General features: G+C 33.0%; 2 protein-coding genes across 3 annotated transcripts; one reads left to right on the top strand and one right to left on the bottom strand.

Moving 5' to 3' along the window:
* Positions 1-1,497: 1,497 nt before the first annotated feature.
* On the bottom strand, positions 1,498-5,117 carry Bma-ubxn-4 (UBX domain containing protein; the record flags this gene model as incomplete). Its single annotated transcript, XM_043077506.1, has 11 exons — positions 1,498-1,590; positions 1,691-1,924; positions 2,247-2,369; positions 2,503-2,605; positions 2,840-2,941; positions 3,049-3,158; positions 3,313-3,427; positions 3,592-3,710; positions 4,075-4,199; positions 4,469-4,600; positions 4,928-5,117. 11 exons carry the CDS (start codon positions 5,115-5,117, stop codon positions 1,498-1,500), a joined length of 1,446 nt encoding a protein of 481 aa, XP_042933440.1.
* A 611-nt stretch (positions 5,118-5,728) lies between these two features.
* Positions 5,729-15,573, top strand: Bm10041 (Uncharacterized protein; the record flags this gene model as incomplete). Of its 2 annotated transcripts, none has more annotated exons than XM_043077505.1 (21): positions 5,729-5,920; positions 6,238-6,371; positions 6,470-6,700; positions 6,890-7,113; positions 7,501-7,588; positions 7,672-7,849; positions 8,014-8,115; positions 8,270-8,474; positions 8,750-8,852; positions 9,032-9,470; positions 10,413-10,520; positions 10,713-10,838; positions 11,085-11,397; positions 11,536-11,685; positions 12,021-12,282; positions 12,788-13,028; positions 13,380-13,576; positions 13,704-13,872; positions 14,035-14,148; positions 14,455-14,816; positions 15,336-15,573. In XM_043077505.1, 21 exons carry the CDS (start codon positions 5,729-5,731, stop codon positions 15,571-15,573), a joined length of 4,176 nt encoding a protein of 1,391 aa, XP_042933439.1. The 2 variants fall into 2 exon arrangements, with proteins under 2 accessions (XP_042933439.1, XP_042933438.1); XM_043077504.1 differs by having other exon boundaries at positions 15,324-15,573.
* Positions 15,574-19,260: the final 3,687 nt, after the last annotated feature.

Below are 19,260 nucleotides of genomic sequence, written 5' to 3'. Positions count from 1 at the left end.
CTGATCGCCAGCAGACGGCACCACCCTCCCAGCTGTCACAGACATACACACTTTAGTATTTCATCAACAAAAAAAAAGTGCCAAATAACATTTGGTTTAATCTCGTCCAATGTATGTATGTGTGTATGTATGTATGTGCGTGTATGTGTATGCGCTTCTATCTACAACTAATGTGCCATTATCATGTCAGTGTAATATAGAGTAATGTATAAGAGATTTCATGAAGGAAAAAAAAGAATAGGAATAATACCTGTAATTCATTGCTATTACTACTACTGTTAGAGATACTATCACAGTGCTTATTACTACACCAGTAATTAAGAATAAGCTAATTATTTAGTTGAAGAAAATAAAGTGTCACAAACATAACAGATGAAATGCTATCATATCAGTTGGATTATTGATAGTTATATTCCTTATCATCGTATCATTTATGTATTACTGTATTATAATACATTATGATAATTGCAAATGCATAATTTACTTGCTTCAGATTTATATTGAGAAATTGCTGTTCAATTGTTCCATATTATAAATCAATAAATTATACATCTGAAAAAGCAAATTATCAATTAATGATATTAATGATCATTTACGAAGAATTAGAGAAATAAATTTTTGTATGCAAACTTTAACTTCACTTAATTATGTGTGAATATTTTGATCTTTATGCATGGACCAAAAATAAATGCATCCTTACCCCTTAGCAATGCCTTCTGGTAACAATTCACTCAGCCTAATTTGTTATCAGTACATTCTCATTAATCCAATTATATCCATCAAAAATAGCTAGGAAATTTTAACTCTGATAAATCTGTTTATTCCATCCTACAGTTACAGTACAAAAATTTGAAACAGATGAAGATGAATACGGAAGAAAATTCAGATAGAAGCTGTTAAAATCTGAAAACTGGCAATGAAATGTTCAATAAATTCCAAGAAACAGAAAGTACTTGAAGTGCTTCTAAATATTTCGTCGCTTATGTTCATATATTTTCTTTCTTGCACAAATAATTTCAGATAAGTTTACTCCAGCATTTGTTCCATTCTGTACATATCGTTTCGTTATAAACAAAGTAGAAACAATTTTTTATAAAAAAAAAAACACTTTCCCATTTTATCATACATGATGGTCTTTACTTGTCAACCAGTTTTTTAATCACTCAGTACTCTCTGAATTTTCTTCCGGTTGTGTTGCATTATAACTGCACATATAATAATGTATAATTTCCTCCTCTTCTCAAAAAAGGCAAACAGATATCAATCATTAAGCCATAGCATCTAATTCAACCGATGCTTAAGTTCAGTTAGATAACTCAACTACATTATACTGATAGTAACCGAAATAAAACGAACGCTAATAACGCTAATGTTGAATTAGATAAATCTATAAAAAGCTTTATGTCGCAAAATAAAAAGATCACATTTAATTTGTTGAAACAACAGTGAACATACAAAAATTACAGTAATAAAATCACCGGAATCAAAAATTAGCCATCAAAGTTGTTGAGTTGAATTACCATTCCACCTGGCTTCATCATCTGATTGTGAAGAATCCTCGTCGTTACGAAATCTCCGAAAGTTACCTTCCTAAATTGATTTCTTATATTTTAGTTTTATAACATGAATTTATAATAAACCTCAGATGAAAATGAAGATCTTAAACCGCATTCAGTAAATTTATTCTTACATGTCTAACGTGATCTCGGCGATGTTCATCACTTTGTTTCGCTTTGTGAACTTTGCTCGGTATAGTGATAGGATTGCTGGGTTCAGTTGTACCGTCCAGTGACGAAGTAGGACCTTTATAACCAACTATATAAAGTAGAATACGATATAAAGCTTGAAATGGAGCAGCAATAGCATAATGAAGTAATCCGATCCACCTGGAACCACCATATGCAGCCACTGCTCGCTTACGTTTCTAAAGCATCAATTTACTAAAGTTCAGTGAAGCAGCTAAAAAGAAAAAAAAATCCACTCAAATTCAGGACAATTAAAGTACTCATGTAACACCGAGAAGTGAATAGAAGAAAATCAGCTTAAAATCAGAATGAAATTTTACATATCAAGATGAAATTTTTTTCACTCTATACCATTCCATCCAAAAGTTACAAAAACATTACTGCCAAAAAGCAAAGGCGGTAGTAATTTTTTAAGTGTTTTTAAAATTTGATACTCGTGATGACACTTTTTTGTCTATAAACAATAACAAAAAATACACTTAATGCGGAATATAAATTTACTGAAAGTACGAGAACAGTTGCGGATGGCGTTAAACCCAGTTCAGCAAATGTTTTTGTGATATCAGGAAACTCTCGCCTTGGATACATTTGCACTATATAAAAATCATCACCTTCACGTCCATCCTAAAATAAAAAATACGAAAAATCAACTCAAAATACAAAATTCATTCGAGATTAAATTATGAAAAATTAAAGCATTACAAAAAAAAAAAAGTATAGAAGTACTCAACTACTTCAGAGATGAACAATATTATACCTTCTTGATTATTTCTACAAGCTGGGAAAAGATGTCTGTGGAAGCAAACTGATGTACCAAAGTAGAGCCATCGGAAAATTTGCACTGAATGCGGCATCCAGCACTTGAAATTCAAACATATGTGAAAAAAAACATAAGAGGAAATTAACAGGAAATAGGATCCTATGACAAATCACGTAAATGTCCACTACGGCACTTAGTGAAAAGCATTTTACGAAGCCAGAATTCATTTACATGCTTGGTACTGACTGCTAAATACGATCATAAATAGTAAATGATAAAAAGAAACACCGTATTAACAATTTTACTTTGTTCATTTACCAACATAGAAAAATACCTGTCTGAAACTGAAGACTGCTTATTAATCTGATGATCTGCAGACTTTGCTTTATGCTCTTGGTCCTTAACATTACCTAATATTCCATTCATCCGTTCTTCTCTAAAAATATTCAAATAAACTTCGTGCTAGATAATTATTTAAATACTTCATTATAATTTTCAAAATGAAAATTTCATTTGTTTTCCTAAGTTATTCCACATACTTACTTGTCTGCCTTAATCTGCTGACGAATTTTCTCCAGGTAAGCTTCTTGTTCACGTTTTTCGCGGTTCCTCTGCTCCATTATGTCTCGCCTCTCGCGTTCCTCACGTGATGCCTTTAATATATAAGAATATAATTTGTTATTACATATATATTGCAAAATAACTAAAGACACTGCTGAGGCTAAAATAAACTTTCTTAAACTTGAATGAGCACTACAAAATTACGAAGAAATACATGCAAAAACAAAACTCGCGCCTGGTACTAACTTTGGATTCTTCCATTGATTTACTCAAATTTCTTCTTTCGACCTCTTTTTCATTCTCTTCCTTTTTTTTCATAATTGCGTCTTCTTCACGTTTCTTTTCAAGTAATTTATGCGCTCTAAAAAAAACCTAAAGTTTCAGAAACAAATACAAATAAATAAAATGGATCATCTTCTATAAAAGAAAGCCACATTTTAAAAGTCCTTATAGATACTTCACGCAAGTAAATCAAAAATAAGTTTTAAATTCATCGAACCAGTTTTAATACCAATGAAAAATTACTTTCTTATCTTTTCATCCATGCTAGCAGTAGTACATTCTTTTCTTTCTGTATTTTCTTTATCTGGATTACTAGTTACAGTTAATGAAGAGGATGAAGACTGATGAGCATCGTTCAAAGTCTGTAAAATTATGAAACATTGAAGTCGATAACAGAATTTTCTAATTTTCATGGATTGCTAACTTCACAATTACAAAGCAGTAAATTGCTCACAATTTATTTTCCTTTTTTTTTTTAAAGTAACTATTGAAAGCAAATAAAAAGAAAAATTAGTGGAAGTAAAGCAAGTAAAATAAAATTAAATTGTAGCAAATATTTGAACAAAGCCTCAATGAGATGACATTTTTTGTGAAAAAAACATGACATCATGAATCATGAAGTGTGATATAAATGTGGGAATTGTTTGAAATGACTTAACAACACTATGTCTTTCAAGAAACCTATAATATATTTTTGAAAATATTTTGAATATGAAAACTACTTGCCTTCATAGCAATCTTAAGTCTTTGTGCAAAGGTTTCTTCAGTCAGTTCTTCAGTGACTGTAATAACATCTAAAGGCTTCCCTTTCAGGTCAATAACATATGATGCTGGTACAACAAATACGGGATCTAAAATAAATTTAGTTACAAATTTCCTCAATGAGATAACATTTTTTGTGAAAAAAAACATGATATTATGAATCATGAAGTGCGATATAAATGTGGAAATTGATTGAAATGACTTAACAATCTATGTCTTTCAAGAAATCTATAAATAATTAATATATATATATATATATATTATAAATAATTAAAGTGAAGTCATGCCGATGTCAAGAAATAAGCATTTCAATAGCAAAAACATTAGGAACATAAATGCAAGAAAAAAAAAAACTAACATATTTGAGCAAACTGCTTTGCCGTTTCGGTTCCTTGAAAAATACGTATGCCAACCAAAGCTGGTTGGCAAATATTGTTATCAATACTATCCCAAAGCTGTGCCATTCGCATACTTTGTTCATCTTTATTCTCTGAAATAGAAAGTGCAATCACAAAACTATTACAATCTAGAATTCCATATCACAACAGCAGATTAATCCAGCCACCAGTAATTATTAATTGTTTAATTTTTTTACGATCTTACCGGACAACTTCGGTACATCATTATTTTAACATGTATATTAATCAATTTCAGCGAATCACATAGCACAATTCATAGAGATCATGAATTTTATAGAAGAAAACATATGCTCACCCAATTATGAAAGAAAACATACGCTATTTTGCTATCATATGTTAATTCCTTTGACAATTTTAATTTCAATATCAAATTAAATATAAAATGATGTTTCGCTTACCTGGCGGTTGCTGAATATTAACGATGAAGAGCGCCTTTTGTTCACGGCTTGTAGCAATTGCTTCACTTATTCTGCCTTCAAACCATTTCATAATTCCTCTTCTCTGCCTACAATGTACTCCTTTTTCACACGTAATAACGATAAATTTAAACGTCGTAAACATATTACGTCGACTTTGTTCATTTTGCATCTGACGTAACAGCAATTAAACCAAGCGTAATAAACGTATCACGTCCACTTTGTATTTGACGTCTCTCATCCAGTTAACTCTCTCTCCAACTTCCCATCATTGATAATACTGTCACACTTAATTAACTGCACAATTAGCTAACTGCTAATCTCTCCCAATCTTCAAATCCAATAGTATTTCCCAAATCTCATTACTCTCTGATACTCCTTGACCACTGTGCTATTCTCCTACATACTCAATTCTTTTCAATCTTTCCGACACTCTCACTATTCAGTTTTTGGAAGACTGGTTTGATAGCGGAGAGATGACTCAATGCAATTATATCGTCTAAGCATATCAATATCGATTTGTGAACTGTCGTGACGTTTGTGTTCTGTGCGCGTGTCACGTACGCGTCATCTGTATGCACGTTGCATCCGTTGATTTTTTCACGTAGAATCTGTGAAAGCTAGTAGCATTTTTAAACACATAATATACTATGAACTAATCTAATAGTTGAATGACGGGTGTGATATTAAAGTATATGTGGAATATATGATATTGTCAAGTGAAAGTTTTCACACAAAATTAAACGTTTGGAGATTTGATGGAGGCCAAATTTCAGAACGATCATGGAAAAGGAAGACATTATGGAAAGACAAGAACAGAAGCCGGTAATGAATAGTGCTCAGTGTGATAAATATAGCGCAGTTGATTTGAGCTTGGAAGAGGTTGAAGAGGAAATCCGTCTTGAGAAAATTCGACAAACATCACTTAAATTTTCATGGGATTATTTGTCACAACTTCTACGTCGAAATCTTATGGTAGGTTTTTTTTGTGACATTTGTCTTTTGCAATTTCGAGACTTCAAACATTTTAGACTTCAGTGACTTTGTTTTTCTAATTATCATATTCTGAAAAGGTATTACAAGTTGCTTATCTCCGTTGCAGTAATTAACTTAAAATTTCATATATTTTCAACTATTAAAGAGATATATTAACTGCCTTGTTTTTTAGTCTTTCACTGTAGTTTTTAGTACCACTTTTCAAGTTCCATTGAAGTTCTTTTAAACGTAATAGATTAAAAAACAAATGATAGTTTGAAGAAATTTGAGAAATTAGGAACTATGATATTTTTTAGGAGAAACGTTTTGTACTCAGTGCTGATGACAAGGAGGATTTGATGCAGGCAGCAGCTGATATGAGAAAATATATGCCATCAGACAGTGACCGTGATCTATCTACACATTTAAGGCATCTTGCTGAAAGCTTGTCGTAAGTGGTACATAGTAAATGGTTATATAAAAGAGTTGTAAAATATCCTAGAAAATACAGTGTGCTTTTTTAGATATTTTTATAGTTATTTACTTCAGAAGTGATTTCCAAGCTCATCCAGGATATTACAAGATTCGAAATGCAGATTTTTCACTTGAAATTACTGTCTCTCTTGACGGGCAACAAATTACCAGTTGTTCAGTATCTTGGTTTGGTGAGCGGGCAGTGGAAGCGCAAGCGCTTCGGCTTTACGTTTCTCGAAACAGATGGGATCTGATCCACACAGCATTGACAGCTATGTTTCATCTTGTTCCATCAGATTTGTCGAGGTACTGTTATGAGTTTCTATCTGTGTTTAATTTCTTGCTTCATGCTTTTGACAGCTATTTTTTCCACTTATCATGAAATGATTATAAATAAACAATGCTATCCTGATATCTTGTTTAATATTTTCTTTATATACTGATATATGATCAAGATTTTGTCAAAATCTAATCAAGTGAAAAATTTTTTTTCAGGGACGAGAAGATATATTGTTTGCGATCACTGGAGTACGCTGAAAAAGATCTACTGAATATGTCTGGAAGTGCTCCATCAATTTTTGAACAAATAAACGGTGGTATTTTGGGTCTCTGTAAGCCACGAACCGAATCAACTCCATTCACCATTTACCCGTTCGTCGAACCTGTGATATTCTTAGATGCTGCTTCGGGTGGTATTATATCTCCTACCGATGAACAAGGTAATTCTGAAAGACTTTTGAGCAAGGTAATTGCTGTATACTGAAAAATCGTGAAGTTGAAAATCCTAAGTTTGACATATTTTGCAAGATGTAACATATATACTGAAATATATTGCTAACTAATAGTACATACAAAATTTTAGTTCAGTAGATTTACCAAACTTCGATTAAGACTTGAGATATTAGAACTGTTTGATTGTTTCTTTTTCAGCTGTGTCCTTAGTTTAGTTTTGAGAAATAGGAATAAATGGTAGGGATTGTTCAATTTGAATCTTTTTTTTTTTATTAGGGTGCATTCTTGATCATCCTTTTAGTGATATCATTCCTGTCATCCTTTTAGTGATATCATTTCTGAGATAGACACCACATCACCATTGATTGTTTCAGTATTGTATGATGTGGAGCCATATCTTCAATTATGTGTTGTTTCGAGTTCAACTCCAAACTTCTTCTCCGATACTACGCTTTTTGCCCAGTATGCATGAATTTTATTTTCTCGTTGACATTTACATGCAGAAATTTTCCATAAAGATTTAATGATTTTAATATTTTTTATAGTGGGGAGTGGCGCAATGCTGTATCAGGCCGTCAGTTACCGGCAGCATTTTGTTTGCGATTTTCAAGACCAATTATATTTTCATCAGCTGCAATCAAAAAGCTTTCTAAAATTGCCTCAGTTCAGTTGAATGTTGAAGGCTCGTATAACTTGTATCAGTATTTGTTGAATGAAAATGAGGTGGGCATCTGTTTCATGTATTTGTTTTGGATAGTTCCATATTTATGGGCATTTTTATGCAACGTTTGCGAAAAGAAAGCAAACACGATAAATTTGCTTTTCCGTTTTTTCGCCACAATTTCTGCATCTGCTTATTTCTGTTGCTGATAGTTAAATTCTTGCAGGAATGTCATGATCTTTTTGTTCGTTTACCAGGCTGTTCGACACAACATTATATTTTTGATGACTCCATGAAGTCTTCGCAGGAAGATGGTATTTTAAGACAGGTGAATTGACTAACATCAATAAGCTTAAGCAGTCAGTGGTTTGTTCGAAAACTGTCTATGAATATTCCTAAAGTTTAAAACGAGTTCAGTTATTGTTAAGATTCAAGTCAAGATTCAAGTATTATATTGTGAGTAACTTTTCTAATCCTTACAGATACCATTTGCTCATTTGCAAGATGTGGTTTTTCTTGTGAGTATCATTCGAACACAACTGGCTCATAATGCCTTCTTCGAGAGTCTTGTGAGAGCACATAGTCGTAGTGCATGTGTTGATGAAAATGTTGTTGATATTCATATTGCATCTTCGTACATCGACTGTTTTGATCTCCAGTTTTATCTGAAAAAGAATTTCTTTATAGGTAATACTTCCGGAAATATCGTTTTTGTGCTGAAATTCTTTCTTTTCAGTAAAGAGAGTTATGCATGTAGAATAATGGGAAGAAAGTATTTATCGCTTTTTAAAAAATTGTGTGGATATTGGGTTAGTGCAAAAAGTTGCTAGGAAGCAGGTAGCTAATAGTCCTGCTGGAATATTGGATGGTAGTAATTTCAAGATTATAATGGGCAGACTAAACGATTCTAAATTGTTTTTAACGCCTGGTTTTTCGAAAAATAAAGAAAAAAATATTTTTAGCACGTGTCGCTGTATCTCCGTCAAATATTAATGTTTCACTAGAATGCGTAATAAATGGAGCGGTACTTCCCGAATCACAGCATGCCACAGCTATTCTTGCAAAGTAAGGCTTGATATTTTTTTTTCTTGCAAAAAATATTACTAGTTTGGAATGGCAGTCATTTCAAAATTTGTACTGAAACCTCGAAAGGTTTTACGCAATATCTGTACATATATGTTTTTTAGGAAGAACTCATTTAATTAATTCAATAAATTATAATTTAATGTTTCTTTTTTCTGCAGAAGTTGGTCGCTGGCAGTAATGATGCGAAGTGTTTTGCGGCGTGGAGGAGCCATTTCGTTGGCTGCGCTTGAAAAACCATTTGTGATGAGCGAAAATGTTGATAATAACTGCGACGTTAAAATATCACAATCTTGGTTGTTTGTTCCAAACATAACGGACAACAGTATTAACTACAACAAAACAGAACATGAATACGTGGTGGATGAACGAATTAGTCTTAATTGTTCATGTGATAGCAACGCTTTAGGAAGGCAATCACCACTGTCTTTATTAGCACTTTTTAAAGAGCTTGAAAAGATAGAAGAACTGATACCACCTCAGAAACCCATGAACGGAGCGCAACAATGTACGGCACCTCCACGTAACGAAATGCTTGCACCACGTACGAGTCGTATCCATTCTGAAAATACGATGACGATCAATGCCTTCTCTGTCCTGGTACATTATTTCTGTTCTAAATTTTCCGAAAATTCTGCAAATTCATATCCAGTGGTGGGAATTTTAAACCTAATGAAACAAATATGATATATGGCAGGACTTATAGTCAATTATGATTATAGTGAATCAACATCAATCTGTACTTCGTGCATTTAACAGTGATAGGTTAATAGGATCACAGAACATTCCTTACGATGTCATTAAGAGGTAAAGGACGGGATGATCGAGTCAACATTTAGTTTCTATTCTTTGAAAGTAAGCACAAACCTATTCTGCTTATTAATTTCTGTGGCTTTGATACAGCGTTATGTGGATGTTTTAATTCGTGTTCTGTTCCGGAATGACAGGAATGGAAGTTGAAGTATCTGCAAGTGAAAACCTATATAATAGACAAGTTAAAACTCTTTTTTTATACCTAAAATTGGATACATCTGAAAGGTAGCATTTGATATAAAGTGCAATGAAATGACAGAAAAATGAGATGGAACATATTCTCAGTCAAGAAGAAGAGCAGACTTACACATAATTCAATTACTGCAAAATGGGGATTTTTTGTGCTGATGCACACAATTTGCAGCCGGTTAATGATTCGGAAAGTTATACTGCTTATAGTTTCAAAGTTTGAGTCTTCATCATTGCAGTTTCTGCAGAAATAGAATATTTGACAATTCTTCGCGAAACATCTTCCATTTTCCCACTTCATCTGCGTCGCACTGAAGTTACTTGATATGCAGAAGTGTAAGAAGGAAGGCAGTTACCATTATTGTAATCATTAAGTTGCTATTTTGGAGCTAAGATCAGAGATGAATGGATTGGACGAATTACTTTGAATATTAAGAACATTGGTGGGGGAGATTTTGATTATTCGAATTTAGGCAAACGTACTTTAACTTAAAATGACTTTTCTGGTGATTTTTCGGGAGATTTATTCAAATGTTGAAGGATGCAATATGTGACATGGCAGCAAGTATTGATGATGGTGAATCAAATGTTTCCGAGCACAGTAGCCACTCATCAATTGTAGAACGTTGTTCACCATCTACTAATGAGGCAAGTATTTTTTTGTGGTGGAAGTGAAAAGGAAAATATGATTTAGTGATTCTAAATATTCAAGGATAACTGTCTGTACGTAATAAGTGAACTGAATTTAGAATTGTATCTCTCTTAAGATTCCTAGAACTTATGATTGAAAGTAATTCCTTCACAAATTGTTGAAGCAGGTTTAATTTTATCATTTTATAGAACCAAAGACTTCGGCCACAGATACCGCCGCAATCGCCGTCTCCAGCAAGCGAACGTTATCGTGCTTCCCAAGCGGGAAATTTTTCACAGCTTTCGCCGCTCGATATTGCGCGCCAACGTCTTGCGGTTCATTTTGTGTTTGGAATTTTTGCGTAATATTTAGTGAGTTGAGCAGTGACATAATATGTAAGAATATTTAGTTAAAAAGCAAAAATCTGAAAGGAGCTAGAAAAAAAAAGAATTAAAGGATACAAAAAAAAAAAAAAAAAAGAAATTAATAAGTTAAAAAGTTATCACTTATGTAAACATGCAAATTACGATAATTGTTATAAAAAACGTAATTTCGTACAGAATGATGGTTCACGTTTTCAGCAGCAAGCGCCGATGAGCAATCCTACAGATATCTTTGAATTTGATGATCCACCTCGTATGAACTCAGCAGGTTCGATGGGAACACCAGCTCAACAGTTTCATTTTCCAGAAGCAGGACAAAGTCCATATCCTTTTGCAGCTGTGCAAAGTACGAGAGGTCCATTGAGTGCTCAGCCGACTCTGAAGCGGCGAGGTCGAGGTCGTAAGGCAGGAAATGTAGGTGACCGGATGTTGGATCCTGCTCGACCAATTCTTGATCAGAATACTGGTTTGATGTTTCGTGGTATGAATATTCCGACTCGCAAGCCTCGAGGTAATGTATTTTTTGATTGGGAAATACATTTAAGATCATTTGGAATGTAATGTTTATGTCAGTTTCTAGTGTTCCTATGAAATCCTAACTATAAAATTAGGGTTAGTTTTTGACATGAAAAAAATTTCTATTTTATAGGGACTTCGACAGCGAGGCGTCCTCGAAGACCACGTAAAGCTGCTCATATGCCTGCGTCTCCTGCACATTCACATCAATTTGCCTTAAATCGCCCTATGTTACAACGTTCGTTCTCTGAAATGCCAGTTTATCCTTCACAAATGCCACCTGGTAATGAAAACACTTGGAATTATTTATTAGAATAAAGTTAATGGATTTTTATTTCGACATTAAATCTTTTATTACGAATTACCAAATTCAAGAGTTAAACAACAATTAACGATCTGATTAGTGAAATAAAACTAATACTGTTGTAGCAAAATAATGCTTTATAAAATCTGCTTGAAGTTATTCGGCGAATTCTCTCCTGAATGCTAAATATAAAATTGTAAAAATTATTGAACTTTGTGTAGTCGAAAATTTTTGAACTTATTAGTTATATTACCTTTTTCTTTTTTTTTCTCTTTTTTAATCAACTCATCAGAAATCATTTTCTTCATTTTTAGTCAGCTTGTCGCAAGAAAACCGATCAGAAGCATCTGAATTCGATGGAACTGAAGAATCATCCGATGATGAAACTGACCCACCGCCTCCTGTCTGTACTACTGCCATACCGCAGCCGTCATCTCAGCTTACTGTGAGTAGCAGTGCTACGGTGCCACAGACAACCGTTGTCGGAAATCTTTCATCTTCATCGGCAACTTTACCAATGGTTAATAAGTGTTCGTCCTTAACTACCGCTTCATGTCTTCCATCCATTCCATCCAGGTATATTCCATTCGTGTGTGTCTCAGAAGTTTAGTATTCATGGAAAGTTTTTTTTATGATTTTACTTATCTTCGACTGTATAAAAGAAAGCATGCGTCATTTTATGAGAGTCATATCGCGTTGTATGATTTTATAAATTTTCGAAAATTGAAAATTTTTCAAAATTTATAAACACTTTTTTCTTATCTCTTCCATCAACAATATTTCCGTTCCCATAAAATGAGACGTTCCAGTGATTTATTGTATCCATATTTTAATTTATTCTTTCTTCCTTTTTTCATTTTACTGACTGTATCATTTTCAGTTTATTTTTACCTTAATTTTTGGGTATTTGAAGAATGAATTATAACCATGCATTAGTTTGAATAATAATGGTTGTTTGGATAATTTAACGCTTTTTTTTTTTCGATGCTTAATATTTTGATTTTGTCTTATGCTGAAAATGTACTTTGTTTTATTTCTGAAACATAATAATTTTTGGACTTTTTTATGTTTCTGTTTTCAGTGCTCCAGCAGCGGAACTTACACCTCCAACTAGTTCATCTCCAACATCAACCAGTAACAGTTCAATGCAATCAGCGGCACTCTTAGCCCATAAAGCGCGCAAAGGAAGTCTGGAAGCTGTTGTAGGAAAGTTACACTGTAAAACAGCACCGGCAAGCAGTAGCAGTTCGACAACATCAAATCCGTATTTGGCCTCAGATTTATATGACGATGAATCGGAACCAGTTAGTAAACCGCCTGAGGTGATGCTTTTTAAGTTTTATCTGAATCCGACTGAAACGGAAAAAAATATTTCATATTGGGAATTTTTTATTTCACGTTTTGGCATTTTAGCGTGTTTTAGAAATAAATAATTTATGCGCACACAATAACACTAAATTCTTTTCGTCATAGGCATCAAAAAAAAGAAAAAAAAAATTGATTCCGCTTCCCCGTGCTTTAGGCCATAATACACGTCGAAAAAATGAGTGTAGCATCATGAAAATATACCATTTCTTTCTTGATGGTTGACAATGTAGAAGAAAAAGTAATGAAAACTAATATGTTACTGAAAATTTTACATCTGATTTGCATAATGATTGATTATACTGCAGCCAGTTCCTGCTAAGCGTGATAGTCCATCATTATCAACATCATCTCCTGGGGCACGAATGTCACCAAATCTGGCAAAGATGAATGCAGAACAACCGGGTTATGGTTCAGAGTTGAAAATAATGATTAAATTGAAACAGCAAGCATCTACGCGACCATCTACTGGACCATCGCAGTCTTCATCGGGTGGTGTGCCACCGTTAGTGCATTTGATTTTGTCCCTAATTTATTTAGAGCTTTTTGCTTAAATTATAAATTTGTTTGCTTCTTAACAATTTGTTTCTTATTATTACCGGTTCCATCCCCAAAATTTATGTCCTGACCAGGTCTATGCGCTTGGTTGGCCAGCCTCCTTCTTCATCAAGATCAAAGGAAGAAAAAGCACTGTTACGACAAAAACAGTTGAAAGAGAAAAATCGATCTGCCCCAGATGAACGTGCTCGGAAGGCGGGTAAAAGAGAGCGTAAGGGTGAACTTAGTAGTAGCAGTAGTAAGGTATGTTGTTAAATTGAACGAACTTTGATATAACTGTATTCCGATGCTACAAAATATTTCTTGCATCTTAGTGACACAAAAGAAATCACTTCTAAACTCAAAAGTATTAACACAATAAAGTTGGAGAAAATCAGTTCTGTACAGACTTATTGATTCTTTCAGAAGCTGAAACTGGATCGACCATTAAGTGAGCAGAAAACAGCGACAATTTCACCAAAAGTTGAATTTCCACAGGCACTTGCATTTGCTAGCCTGAAAAATTTTAAGATACCAAAGGTACCAAAGTGTTTTTCAAAATGAAAAAGGAGTGCCTTAAAACTAGTACTATTTTTAATGGTGTAAAAAATTATGCAATCATATAATTTAGATGGGTAATGCAAGTTATATAAGGCGTATTAAAAAGGGAATAAACTTTGCTACAGCAACTTTTCAAGTTTGATTATTGTATAATAATAATAAATGTATATCTTGAACTTTATTTATTGCAATGAACATTTTACAAATTTGGTTCATTTACATGAGGAATTGAAATTTATGTTTCTGATCCGTTTTAGTTTTTACTTAATGTAGAAAATGAATTAGGTAATGGAAAATGAAAAATGTGAAAGCCCGACGCCAACAACAACAACAACACCAGCTGTAGCTACCCCATCATCTTCCGGTGCGCATTTAAACGTTGGTCAAAGTTTGAGCTCTTCAACGATGCAAGTAGTTTCTTCAACATCATTATCAGCAGCAACAACAGCAACCACAGTAACGGCTACATCGTCGTCTTCATCTGCTGGAACATCTTCGATATTTCCACCTAAACCGAAATCAATTCTGAAATCACCAGCTGAGCCACCACCATCACTTTTTCGAGGAATGGGTGGTATGCCGCCAATGTTACCCGGCCGACGACCATTGCTACCCGATCCACGAAATGTAATGCATCATCCACCAAGGTTAGAGCAAATCTTGTTGGCTGCATAGTAGTGCAGTTAAGATTCCTTAGAAATTTAGCGTATATCCTAAGATTTTGTCAAGGATCCATTTTAATCTGTTGAATAATTGAACTATTGGTGATTTGGACCATTGCTGATGATGTTGTGATCATATATATGATCATGTCTTCCAACTTCAAGCAAATTGAAGCTGTGGATTTTGATTGGTTGAAAATGGTGCGTATTGAAATTTTAGTAAACTGAGGTGGTAGTTGTGTTTTGACCTATATTTTTCTTTTTGTAGTTTTCCCTTTGAAGCTGCCTGATATTGTTACGGCGCAAGATTATCAGTACTCGTCTACTGCTTTGATTTTTGATCCAGCGGCACTGAGACGGGAATTGAATAGTTCGCACCAAGTAACTCACTTATACTTGAAATTGATTTTCTTTCCGAGTGATTTCACAGATTTAGAAGCGGTAGATATATACTGTAAGATAGCTTGTTTCCTGAAAGATTGACAATTGCAGAAATCAATTTAGACCGCTGGTAGCTCTACCTCGAATGATACCGTCAGTGTTGAGTGGTGCTAATTTCATGCCACCACCTTCATCATCAGGCCGTTGGATGGCACTAGCACCACAACGACAACCATCACCTAGGAGTTCACCATCTGAGCAGTCTGCTCCTAGTTCCGGTTTGTCCGAAACAGCTACAGCTATGTCGAAAATGCAAGACAGTCCGACGGAGGCTCTGAAAATTGTTGCTGACGAGGAATAAACTAAAGACACAAATTTTTCAATTTATGATTTTATTGGCTCTGCATTTCTAGAAATTTTAATGTACATAATGTAATAACTACCTTCTATATTGCATTTCTAAAATATTACAGGTAATTTAAAGTATAAACACGGAATCGGTATTATCCTGAAGTTACTGCCGGTTTATTTATTACATTGGGTTTATTTGGTTGATAATTGCTACAATTATCACGGATTTCTTGCTTGTTTTCATTGTTGTCTGAAGAGATAAAAGCGAGAAAAATTAAAGTGGAGAGATTAAAGCTTTTGATGTTTCTGCAAAAAAATAGCAGGTTATTTTTTAATTGGGGATATTAGTCTGAAACATGTATATCTTTATTTCGCAACATCTTCCAAATTTTAATCTTCATTTGATATTCGATATGGATGAGAAGTAGTCTTTTTTCTACTCAAATATGCTTTCTAACAAGAGTATAAATGTGTTATTGTTTGACTTATATGTTTGTTGTATGGATTATAAGAATAAAATATTTTGTTTCATAACATTTTGTTATATATATATATATATGCTTTGTAGTGATGATTGGCTTGCGGAAAGCATTTGATCTAAAAAAAAATAATATAACATGACTTTTCCTTCCATTCGGAAATCATTGGCTTATTTTCGTCGTTGTTAAAAAAAATTGTATGTTGTTTCAAATTAAAAGTTTGACTTGCTCAAAAGGCCTAGGTAAATGTTGTTTCGAATTGAGAGTGCTTCTGGTTTAGTGCACTAATAAAGTAAGAATGATATGCAAGGAAAGAGCTGAAAATTATTTCTGTGATTGACCTTTATTCCCGTATTATTTATTATTGACTATTTGATTCGAAAAGTGCTTGTACAATTTGTTGTTATTCTCTCTTTTTTGCATTAAAATAATTCAGTCTATTCATTTCTACTTATTAAAAGTCCAACGATCGAAGTGAAATTCCTAATGAATCTGATGAATTGGTAATGTACAATAAATATATTGACATACCGGTTTTGCTTATTTTCAGTTTAGGCAGAGCTAAATTTCTTCTGTTATGTTACAAATTTTATTTAATACTTTTGTAATCTTTTCTAACATTTCATTCACTTTTTATTTCTCTGTCTTATATGATATTATCTCTGAAATTTGTTTGAATTTTTGCATGTTTGAATTCAGTAATTTTATTCTATTAGTCATACTTAATTTTCTTTGTTGAATAAATTTCAAAATTACTGAAAAACTGATGTAGTTTGCTTATGGAGGTTGAAAACATAATCAAATTATATCATTACATCTCGAAATTTCTCATTGTTATCGATGATCACTTGTTAATTCTTTTTTTATGCATAGAAAATACCATTGCAAATTTTCAATAATTTAAAAAGTGGAAGAATAGTGTAAATAAATTTACTTATATCATTTACTGATTCATCACTCATTTTGTCTGGTTGGTCTTCTGTTTACTTATATTTTCTCTTCATATTTATTCATTCTGTCAATGAGTAAGTAAGTGAATGATAATTTACATCTTTATGTGTTCCATATTTTCATATTATCAGTAAGATATAAGATGAAACTGTTGTTGTTATTCATGAGTTTAAAAGTTAATTATTACTTGATGATATTTCATGAAATTCGCTTATTCTTTTTAAAATTAAATAATATTCAATTCTAAGGAAGGAAAACATAAAGGTAAGAAGGAGAAAAAGAAAAGTGCAAGTAAATTTTCAGACTTATGTTTCACTCGGAAAGTTACTTCATGACGTTTTTCAATATTGATTGATTAGTCATCTACCTTCGTTTTTTAAGACAATTTCTTTTTCCGCATTTCCCGACAAGTGTGCTGTAATACCGTATGATAATTGAAGTATTTTTAAAATGAACTGAAGATAAGGACTGTTTGTATGATAATTAAGATTTAATTTATTGAATTTTAAAATGTAGATTTCTTAACTTTTGTAAGAAATAATTCAATATTATTATCAGGGATAATACAATATGAAATTTCTCTTTGATAATTTGAATAACCATTGGTTGTGTCGTAATACCATATGATAAGATAAGAAAGTGAAACATATTGTAATTTAAAGAGAGAATTAAATGATAAGCAAATATGAATGACCAAATATTTCTTCACTTCTAAATTTCAATGAATTTCTAGCAATCAATCAGTCAATCAATCAATCATGCCTATATGAAATATTATCAATCATTTCAGAACATTAAAGAGCAAATGATATGTTTGTTATAATTTGAAAGATTGGCATATATCATTTTATTAATAACGATTAGTGATTAGAGAAGAGAGGACAAAATAAGTATTGTTGACAGTATCGTTTACAATGTTTTAATTACCTAAAAATTTCACTGTATCTGGTTGGAAGAAGAAAAGTATCCAAAGTGTAGAATTTAATATGAATTTAAAAAGTTTATTATTGATAAAGATGATTAGATGATAAGATAAAGTAAAGTAAGATATTTTCTTTTGCATCATTCTCATCCTATTTTATTATAGATAACTTTTATGAATGAATTCTGAGCTTATTTTTTCTCAACTTTACTTTTTTTTCCTCTCAAATAAATCAATAATAAGACATACATTGTCAGCTGTTCTTCTATCCTATCATTTTTTCTTTCTCTCTCTCTCTCTCTCTCTTTCCCTCTCTCTCTCCTTGCTTGTTTCTTTGTTTATTTTATCAAAGATCTGATTGAGTTAGCTTCCTCCTTCCTATACAAATCTCTTCTTGCCCAAGGCTTTTTATCCTTTTGCTCGAAGCTTTCTTCAAATTTCTATTCCGTTTTTTTTTTTTTTTCAACCCAATTCCTTCGAATATTTTTATAACTTTGTTGATGAAGGGGAGAGAGAGAGAGAGAGACGGACAAAGTAGAGAGAGGGAAAGGAAGAGAGAGAGAGAGAGAGAGTCATTTATGTTATTTAAAAGTTCTCAATCGATCATTTCTTCTTTCATTTTTTTTCCCGCAAAAGTTCAAACTGGTTATCAATCTTTTTTTTTTGCCCTAATATTACAGTGTCACTCTCCGTTCTCTATCATATCTTCTCTTTCTCTTTCCCATATTGTTTGTATATATATGTATATGATATGACTAATATCCTTCATCTTGTACTATTCTCCTTACTTATCTCTAAACTTCCCTCTCCTACTCTTCCCTTCCTTAACTTAAAGAGAAAATCAATCCCTCCCTCCCTCTCTCTCTCCCTCTCTCTCTCGTACATCTATAACTACCCATACGGAATCGTTAACAACTATTGCTGTTGTGTGTGTTGTTGTTGCTCGTTTGCGTATAGACGTTTAATACGAGGTAGTTGGGTGTTCGCAACGTGTGCATGTGTATGTGTATGTGCGTGTATATGTATGTGCGTGTATGTGTATGTGCGTGTATGTATATATGTGTGTGTGTATGTATGTGTGTGTGTGTATATTTTTGTACATATATGGGCATTAGTCAGAGAAGAAGGCTATTTAAGTGAGAATATAAGGTAATATGAGGAAGGGAGGAGAATGTGGGAAGTTTTGTTGTTGTGGAGATTAGTTGAAGGGTTGGATATGTGTGTGTGATACGTCATCAAGGCAAAACTTTCTTGTCATCAAGGCAAAACTTTCTTGTCATCAAGGCAAAACTTTCTTGTCATCAAGGCAAAACTTTCTTGTCATCAAGGCAAAACTTTCTTTGTC

Source organism: Brugia malayi (assembly GCF_000002995.4).
Source record: "Brugia malayi strain FR3 genome assembly, contig: Bm_v4_Chr1_scaffold_001, whole genome shotgun sequence".
NCBI classification, from domain to species: domain Eukaryota; kingdom Metazoa; phylum Nematoda; class Chromadorea; order Rhabditida; family Onchocercidae; genus Brugia; species Brugia malayi.
This window is presented reverse-complemented; position numbering and strand designations above follow the sequence as displayed.